Source organism: Engraulis encrasicolus, chromosome 22 (assembly GCF_034702125.1).
Source record: "Engraulis encrasicolus isolate BLACKSEA-1 chromosome 22, IST_EnEncr_1.0, whole genome shotgun sequence".
Lineage (NCBI taxonomy): Eukaryota > Metazoa > Chordata > Actinopteri > Clupeiformes > Engraulidae > Engraulis > Engraulis encrasicolus.
Window position 1 is genome coordinate 35,044,342 of NC_085878.1, and position 10,000 is coordinate 35,054,341.

At 45.2% G+C, this 10,000-nt stretch overlaps 1 protein-coding gene across 1 annotated transcript in view; it reads left to right on the forward strand.

Annotated features, from left to right (window-relative positions):
* The window catches only part of hipk3b (homeodomain interacting protein kinase 3b), a 70,280-nt gene that overhangs the window by 50,413 nt on the left and 9,867 nt on the right, over positions 1 to 10,000 (forward strand). The window contains exons 6-11 of the mRNA XM_063188643.1: positions 654 to 838; positions 2,747 to 2,918; positions 6,195 to 6,318; positions 6,833 to 6,954; positions 8,798 to 8,919; positions 9,657 to 9,824. Of these exons, the coding sequence (XP_063044713.1) occupies positions 654 to 838; positions 2,747 to 2,918; positions 6,195 to 6,318; positions 6,833 to 6,954; positions 8,798 to 8,919; positions 9,657 to 9,824 (893 nt within the window). The remainder of the gene's footprint in view (positions 1 to 653; positions 839 to 2,746; positions 2,919 to 6,194; positions 6,319 to 6,832; positions 6,955 to 8,797; positions 8,920 to 9,656; positions 9,825 to 10,000) is intronic.

The window sequence follows — 10,000 nt, forward strand, 5'->3', positions numbered from 1 at the left end:
TTTATTTAATCAGCTAATCTGTATGACTTCATTGGAAGGAGTAATACACATTTTAGCCAACAGCAATTAACCTTCAATAGTGTCCTCCTTATATCTTGGAGTGTGAGAAGTTATAATTAAAAACTGGACGTAGGCTGTTGGGTTCACTTAGTTCGCACCCTCAGAAAGGTTATACAAGAAAGTGCAGTGTTGAAGCGGTACCACAATTTCTGCATTCTCTCCTGTACTTCCAGGCTTTGGCTGAGTCTAGCTGCACAAATTATTTCTCCAAGCTAGCATATAGTTGAATCAAATGGGACTGGCTAGTAGCTAGCATATAGTTGAATCAAATGGGACCGGCTAGTAGCTAGCTTATAGTTGAATCAAATGGGACTAGCTAGTAGCTAGCGGGTCCATGCCATTTGATCTTGGCCTAATAGCTAGCTTGGAACTATACATAATATCACCAGACTGAGATAACGGCTGGAGGAACAGGGGAGAAGTAAAACTCAATTATTTAAGTCAAGGGAAGATGAACAATTATTTAATTTTCAGAAATCGCTTTAAAGTAACAACTCTACCTGCAAATTGGCCTTGGACTGTTGTCAGAACTAGGTGCAGCTCAAACCACTACATGTGTCTTTACCTGTTTCTGCACTCTTTTTTCCTTACAGGTGAATTTAGTGATGAATTTGGAAGGGAGTGACTTGTTGGCAGAGAAAGTGGACCGTGGAGAGTTTGTGAGCTTGCTGAAGAAGATGTTGTTGATTGACGCGGAGAAGAGAATGGCCCCGGTGGAAGTGCTCAATCACCCCTTTGTAACAATGCAGCATTTGTTGGATTTCCCCCACAGCAACCAGTGAGTGAATAGTACGCACGCACACACACACACACACACACACACACACACACACACACACACACACACACACACACACACACACACCCATTCACACGCACTGCCACAGACATTCCGACGCCCCTTAAGACAGTGAAACACCTGAAAGAGGGAGATGCATCCCCCAACACAGACACCTGAACACCATTCATCTTCCTGTTGACGCACAAGCGAGCTGTGAAGTTCAAAGCTAGTCACACCTGAGAGAGAGAGAGAGAGAGAGAGAGAGAGAGAGAGAGAGAGAGAGAGAGAGAGAGAGAGAGAGAGAGGCAGGGTGAGAGAGAGAGAGAGAGAGAGAGAGAGAGAGAGAGAGAGAGAGAGAGAGAGAGAGAGAGACGCCTTGCCTTCCTGTGCGTCAGCAAGCCTCTCCATGTGATCTCTCCGCTTGTGTTATATTAGATAAAGTTATGCAAATGCACACATCTCCCTTCACGCTGTTTCTCATTGACGGCATTAGTAGGTTGCGTTGCCTCCTGAAGACCCTCATGGGCTGAATCAGCTGTGCTCTAAATCTAATTGGCCGAGCTGTTTAGGGGGAGGGGTCAGGGCAGGGCAGAGGTGTTGTACAATACCTCAGTAACCTTCATTTAACCCATTCAAGCCTGATGCTAAATATATGCTGCATTGACCTAGGCACCTGGAGCGACAATAGACGCTGCGTTCAGGCCCTTGAGATTAGTTTTTTTTTTAATTATTTAAAAAAAAAAACACACAAACACATCCTAATGCAAGATGAGGGTCCTAGCTGTTAAATGCAACTTATTTCATGTTTTTATGTGCTTCGACGTCTGAGATATTTAGGTTTTTATAGGCTCAGGGCACGGGCACCTTTTTCCAGTTTTTCTCAGGTGCCTTGGGCTTAAATGGGTTAAAGATTGCATCAGGAAACCAAGTATTATGCGATATATTATGTGATGCAACGCTGCCCGTGCTTGAAATAGTAGGGCCTTGAATTAGGGCTACAAAGTACATTTGTACATGGCTCATGTAATTAATGTTTCAATGAACAACAGTGCCATGGTATACACATTAAAATCACTGCATTGCAACAAATGTCATCTTTTGTAAGCCATGCCTTAGCACACCACATATCAAAATATTGTGTTGAATCAGTTGAAACCCTACTGCTGTTAATGTCCTTCCCAAAAGCTAAAGCTACGCCGTGTCTGAGGTCCATGAGGTGTGATGATGAATACACAAATACTTACATTTTGCTGTTTTATCTACAAGTCATTACATTATCATAATATTCTGCCGTGTTATCGCATACTGCACATTTTTGTAATATCCTGCAGGCCTATCTTTTATCCCAGTGTGGCATGGTGGATATAACCTCCCTTTCTGATTTACATTCTCTATGTCTCTCTCTAATTCCCATCCCACCCTTTCCCTGTCTGTCCTCTGCCCCATATCTCTCTTCTGTCCCCTGTCCCCTGTCCTCACTCCTCTGTCCTCACTCGGCCCCCTGTCTCCTGTCCTCTCTCCTCTCTCCGCTGTCTGTCTCCCCTATTCCCCTGTCCGCTGTCTCTCTCCCCGTGCCCTGTGACTCTCCCTTGTTCCCCTCTCCCATGTCTCTTTCCCCTGATCCATGTCCTCTGTCTGTTCCATATCTCTCTCTTGTCCCTCTCCCTTGTCTCCTGTCTGCTGTCTTTCTTTCTGTGCCCCTGTTCCTGTCCGCTTCCCCTCCGCCTTATCTCTCTTCTCTGTCCCCCTCCTCTGTCTGCTGTCCCTATCCCCTGTCCCCTGCCCCCTCCCTCTCGACGCCCCATTCCCCTGTCCCCTGTATCAATCTCCCTTGTCTCTTCTGTCCCCTGACCCATATCCCCTGTCTGTCCCCCGTCTCTTCTGTCTCTCTCTCTCTCTCCACAGTGTGAAGTCCTGTTTCCACATCATGGACGTGTGCCTGTCTCGCCCGGGTGCCCACGACACGGTAGCCAACCGCAATAAGGCCGCCGCCGCCGCCTTCCTCCGGCCCGTCACCACCACGGCAGGGCCCACCCTCACCGTGCCGTTCAGCCAAATGGCCGGCGTTCACACACAAGTAAATGTCAAACTCCACAACGCACCATTGCTTTTCATTAGCTTTCCTTTTTTCTTTTCTTTTTTTTTGCATAGCAGCGTCAGCTGAAACGTAGACACCTTTTCCAGTAGATTAGCAGTCGACGCTTGACGCCTCCGGGTGGGGGACAAGGTACCAGTTTTTTCCCCCGTTTGCTTTTTATATTCTTTTATGGCGAGGCTTTTATGGCAGATTCTGATAGCCTCACCATCAGCCGCCTGCCTTGTATCGCCTCACCCACTCGTCATTACGGCCAGTGAAATGACAGACCTGAATCATCTGAGGGGGAGTGGGGAGTGAAGGTGGAGATGATGGTGATGGTCTAGATGTGATGGCGAGTGTGTGCGTGTGCGTGTGCGTGCGCACGCGTGTGTATGCATGTGTGTGTGAGTGAATGTTAGCATTCGCTGATGTTTGAGGTCAGATCTCTCATCAAACATCTGACACAACAGAGACATCACACGTACGAATTCCGAAGCCAGGCGGCAAATATCTCTCCACTGCGTCTGTCCCTAGGAGGTGTGGAGCATGACAATGTTCTCCTATAAAGGACACACATGGGACCACAAGTCCTCGTTTTTACCTGTTTTTTTAAACCATCTTCAACTTAATAATGTCAGTTTTGAAATAAACATAAGCACGTACAAATACACAGAAGAGTTGCATTATGCATTGGCTCTGCTTGTGAAAACAGTTAGCTGAGCCGCGCTCCTTAGTAACCAGATGGGTGCTAATGCCAGTCAGTCAGTCAGTTAGTCTCCCTGCACTCGCACGCGTCTGGCTCCAGTGACGCTGGCTTGTTTACCTTGCCACCATTGTTCCTGCCAGCACAGCACAGCGCGGGCTAATGTGTCACCTTATTGCATTGCCTCAACACTCTGTCTCCATGGCAGCGTGGCCCGGCTGACGTCATGGCAACGCCGAGCGTCTGCATTTATGGTTACCACGGTAGCCAAGCCTGGTTCTGGTTTGTGGTCCTGTCTCTCTGTCTCTCTTTCTCTCTCTCTCTCTTTCTGTTTCTTTCTTTTTTGTTGTTTCTGCATCACTGGTTCGGGTCAGTGTCCTGGTGGACCTTTGCAAAGGGGACTGAGACTGGCCTGGGGGGTTTAGGTAGCCTTTCTCGGCCAGAATAATCAAATAGGGGAACATGAAAAAACAGTTTTGATCACATGAGTAGCCATCCGTCCGTGCGTCAGAGGCCTCTCCATGATCGAATTCGATCGAAATCGAATTTTCATTTGTTACACAAGTAAACTTTAGATCAAGTCCAATCGTCTTTTTTGTTATTGGTCAGAGTAAAGGAGAAAACAATGGTATGCATTTCCTTGTGTGTTTTTTTTTATTGTCACATGCATAGCCCTTCATCCGTGCGTCAGAGACCTCTCCACAACGCAAATCAATTTTTCATCCGTGGAGCAAGTAAACTTTAGATTAAGTTCAATTGTCTTTTCATTACTGGAGGAAAGGAGAAAACAATCGTATTCATTTGCTCTTTTTTTATACAAAACAAGAACCCAAACAGAACCGTTGTCTGTATTGCCTGACCTTTAGTTTGTCTCTGCTGAGCAGGTTAGAGAACATCTCCTTTGAGCTGCCTTCGCCGTTATGGCCGAACTTCAGTAACCCTGATTAGGCAGATACACGGCACCCAGTGAACTTTGGAGCCCCACCACAATCATTTCAGATCTGTGTGTGTGTGTGTGTGTGTGTGTGTGTGTGTGTGTGTGTGTGTGTGTGTGTGTGTGTGTGTGTGTGTGTGTGTGTGTGTGTGTGTGTGTGTGTGTGTGTGTGTGTGTGTGTGTGTGTGTGTGTGTCTGGCTCTGCTTGTGTTTGGGGGCAGTGCTGCCTTCTCTCACAATCTCTCAGGAAGTTGTTACAATGCCACCTGCAGGTCATTTCGCAGTACTGCCGCCAGAGCTATAAGTCACAGCACTCTCCTTCTTTTTCATATGTAATTTATGTCCGCTAACGCCTCGCCTTACCACTCCTATATTGCATCCCCGCTCTAGCATTACCCCCAAGTGAAAAGCGCTGAGGAGCACTTGTGAAACAGCATGTGTTTACAGGGAAGACACATTATGTACAGGGTTACGTAGGAGCAAGCACATGTCTTGTACAGTACGTGAAGTCACACAGCAGTTATCATATGGGGCCATTTCAAACCTGTAACACAACTGTTTGTAAACACAGGCAAAGTAACTTGTAGAGAAAGCTCATACATTTTGGTGTCCCATGTTGTGTAATGCTTATATTACTGTAGACGCTGTTAGCTGTCGTTTTGCACTCCGAGAAGGGTGTTATGTAATGTTAGGATTTTTTTGTCATGGTTACAGAATCACTTCCGTGTTTGGAAAAGTACTTTTTCTGTGATCAAACCACAGCGATAGCCATTTGTATACATTGCCTGAAAGGATGAGAGTTATATAACAGTAAAAACAGCAATGGGAACAAACTCAGTACAATGTTTATTTGCAAAAAACGTTCTGTTATTTACAAGCTATAGCGTATTGAGTGTTTAAACAGCTGTAATTCATCAAGGCAGAACAGCAGCGGCGGGGGTTAAAAAAAGGGAAGAAAATGAGGGTTGTGTGAGGTTGGTGGTAGGTAGTGTCATGCAGAGAGATGAACGGCATGACTCTCTGTCATCTTTCCGCCCCCTGTCTGCTCTCCCAGTATTTAGCACCATGAGTGCAGACACACACACAAGTAAATGTCAAACTCTAGGACAAACTGTATGCAGTAGCTTTTTGCAGTGCATGTTTTAGCAATAGGAATGACCTCAATATAATTTTTATTTGTGATTTAAAAAAAAAGTTACAGTAGCTTACAAAGTGGCTTTAGCAGCTGTAAGTCCCAAGATGAACGTTGTGTGCCACACTATCGGGACTATAGAATGCACCATTCAGTTGCTTTTTGCAGTGCTTGTTTTAGCAATAGGAAAGACCTCAATATACATAGTGTTAGTTTGTGATTTTTTTATGTACAAGCTCTACTGTAGATTACACAAAGTGTCAAAACATCTCAGCCATGACCCTACCGTGGCTCTAACGGTAGAGCACTTTCCTGCTACTGTACACCGGTGATCCAGGTTCAATTCCGTCCCTGGTTCTTTGTTAATCCTTCCCCATCTCTCTCTCCCCACTCACTATACTATCACAAAAATAATAATGAAGGCCAAAAAAAACCCCATTAAAACATCGCAATCATTATATGAACAGCATGAGAGTCACACTCGTCTGTCTCTTGTCTTCCTCCCAGGCTTTAGCCCCATCGGCGCCCTCCGTAATGCACCCTGGGATACCGCTGCAGACGGGCAACGCGCAGTTTGGCTGCACCGACTCGTTCCAGCAGGCGCTCATCTTGTGTCCTCCAACCCTCCAAGGTACGGTACATTCCTGTCCTTTCCTCTCCTCTCTCCCTACATTACCCTCCTCCTCTTCTCTACAGAATGCGGCGGCGGGACTTTCACAAGCTGTTGCCTGGCACTTTTCATACCCTTGAAAGCACCCTATAATTATCAAGTAGTTACTCTCTTCTTCTACGGCGTATTCTTCTTCGTGTGCCTATGACTTTTTTTTTATTTTAAATGTGGGCCGCATAGCTATCGTTATAGCTTGTGGGGGATGAATGCCTCCACAGTTAAATTGCACAATTGGTACTATTCAAGGGCACTTTTTTAATTGCTCAATTTATGCGTCTTTGTAATGTAGGTAGTGCTTTTCCAGTAGAGCCCTGTAAGACTGTCTGGTTAGTGCTTGACGAAAATATATGTGAGACCCCACACAGAAGGAATGCTTTGCATGTGTGTTATTTTTAAACTTTCTTGCACAGTCTGCACTGAAATGCTTTTGTTTGGGTTTGTGACCGTGTCTTGTGTCTTGTGTCTTGACTTCTAGGCATCCCAACCAACCCCAGCAAACCCACGGGCTACTCGGTGCGCATGGAGAACACTGTCCCCCTTGTCACCCAGGCACCCGCCATCCAGCCCATACAGATTCGGCCGGGGGTCATCACTCAGGTGGGCATGGGGTCACGGCCCAGGAGTACCGGGCCGTAACCAGGGAAGGGCATCAGATGAGAAGTAGACTTCCGTAACCTGTTAAAACACGGTGTTACAAATTTGCTGTTATCAGAATGGCAATGAGTCATAGTGTATTACTAAAGACCCTGTGTTGCGTCATAGTAGAGTAATATAATATAATAATAATAGTAATAATATACATTGACTATTATAGCGTGCCACTGTGCATTATGGGGCTACTGCCCTTAAACCCAGTATGGCATGGCCCCTGTTATAAGTAAGCTGTTACCAGTCCGGGAATGACCAAGTCTCAGTGTATTACCCAAGGCCCTGTGCACTGGCCCTGTGCCATAGTGGTGTAGTACTATGGTAGTAACGTTTTCTCAGTGTCTATTCCAGCATTCCACTGGTGGAATGGCATGCCTTAAGGGGCTACATTGTAAACGGCTAATAGCTGACTAACTATTTTATTACATTTTTCTAAATTTACCCCACATTTTACAAATATTTTACCATTATTTAGCTTGTGGATTGTGGCTTTTGGTATGTCCATCCATCTATAAAAACAGCATTTCAAAGAGCACATGTGGGTAAAGAGGTCCTTGACAAAAATTGGCAAACAAAACAATAAAAACTGTCAAAACAAAACAGAAGATTAATAATCTTTTTATTAAGGCGCCCTCCCAAAGTGCAGTGTGACATTGCCTGCATGAATTGTTCTCCATCACATCCCAGGTTTGACTGGCTTTAGGACAAGGGAGGGAGGATGGTGGGTGGTGTTGACTGTACAGAACACAAAGTCACATAATGCCATAACGACTATGGCACACTGCCTGCCTCGTCTGTCCTGTGCCAGCTTGTAGGAAAGTGTCCCTTTAGTGTTGTCACCATGCCCTTGCAGTGGTGTAGGAGTTTACAGTTTACAGTGTTTTGCCACTTTCTGCTTAACGACCCGCTGCTGTAAGCAAACTCTCTGGCAGAATGATCCGCTCCTAAAATTCACTCGTCTAAGGACCCTTATCTTATTTTTAACAGCCCTGAACTTTACTTAACTTTTCTGCTGCTATCATTGTTGTGTTTTTCTTTTTTTTCTTATTTTACATTTTTTTTTTACCGTGTATCCTTTTATTTGTCCTTGTTTAGTTTTAAACAGGACATTACAGGACACGTTAAGTAGAAAGTCTTTGAATCCCTAACAGAAGCTAAGATGCTATGTACTTATGCTGTACATCCATATTGCCCTATCCATAGCTCTGTAATGCCTGACGTACGTACCACCAGTGGAACGTTGTAATTGTTACTGAAAAAACGACCATAGTACTTCACCACTATGACAGTGCGCAGGGCCTTCGGTAATACATTACGGCTTGGTCATTGTCCTTCTGGTAGCAGCTTATTTACAACAGGGGCCATGTCATACTGGGATAATTTATGTATAGTGCAGGAGCATGATACTACATGTTGTTACTTACTTTTATTTAAGTGGTTAATCTGACAGGGTATTAAGTACAGTGTATTGGTTACAATCCCTGTAGTAATGTGGGGTCAGGTGCCTTTCTCAAGGGGACCACAGTGATAGGGGGGCGACCTCAGGGATGTGTTAGTTGGTGGAGGGGTGGGATTCGAGCCTGCAATCCTCTGATCTAAAGCCAATGTCCTTAACCATTAGGCCACAGCTTACCATGTGTTCCCCCCTCTCTCCTTCCTCTTCCTCCTCTCTCTCTCTCTCTCTCTCTCTCTCTCTCTCTCTCTCTCTCTCTCTCTCTCTCTCTCTCTCTCTCTCTCTCTCTCTCTCTCTCTCTCTCTCTCTCTCTCTCTCTCTCTCTAATGCGTGTTGCAGGCTTGGTCCAATCGTGCCCAGCAGATCCTGGTGCCGGCCTGGCAGCAGGTGACTCCGGTCGCCCCACCACCCACCACGCTAGCCTCGGACACTGTGGCGGGTCCACAGAGACTGGCAGACTGGTAAGGGAATGGGCACAAACCACAACACACTCACACCCACAACACTGTAAAACATTAAAGACACGTAAATGTAAAAAAAGTAATTTCAAGAAATTGCTCATTTGTAGTTTAGTCCCAGTAGAATATGAGAATACATAGGATTTTTCGTCTGTGTTTGCATTGCGTAGTTTAACAGTATAGCCAAATTAAGCGTCGCAATGCAAGTCTATGGGAGTAAACAAAACATCATCAGATGCACTTATAAACTACTTTAAATGAATGTAAAATTGTGCAAAACAGCTATTTAATCCTGTCCTGTTATCTATGCTAATGCTCCCATTTACAGTACTTCCAGTGATTATGCTTGGCTATGCTAATAATTCTAATACCAATTAATCTGAGAATAAAATGATATGCACATTCTTGAATAATAGATAATGAATAATATGTGAAAATCAAATAAGGGTGGACTGTTCCTGTAAATTTGTAAATTAACTCGACTTGAGAAAGCGTGGAGTTCAGCCACGTCTGGAGTTGAGTTAACTTACAAATGTAAGGCAGCAGGACAATTTATGTTTTTATATTTAACTGGCTTGCAATGTTTTACAGTGTACCCATAGTCTAGTGTTTCATGTTTTTATCAAGTTGTTTGCCTTGTCATCTCCTTGTGCATTTGCCCACCTGCCCATAATGTGTCAAATGCCTCCTGGCCATAACACCTTTTTCGTTTTTTGTTTTTGCCCCTGTTGTCTCTGCAGGAAAGTTCGTCCCCATGGCACGCATTACAGCTCCATGCTGCCCCACCCCCAGCCCCTGCTGACCAATCAGATGAGCATGTCCGCCCACCAGCCAATCAGCATAGGCATCGCACACGTGGTGTGGCCCCAGCCCGCCGCTAACAAGCGCAACAAGCCCTGTGTCAACAGGTTGGCTCACTTTTACATTACATAACAATATATATTGCACTTCCTACTCCACTGCATGTCACACCCATGCCCGTCATGGCCACACACACGACATGCACACAAATATACACGTACATGCACAAACACTCACCTAGTCTTTTATGTCACACATAGGCACACAAACGCACAAACACTCT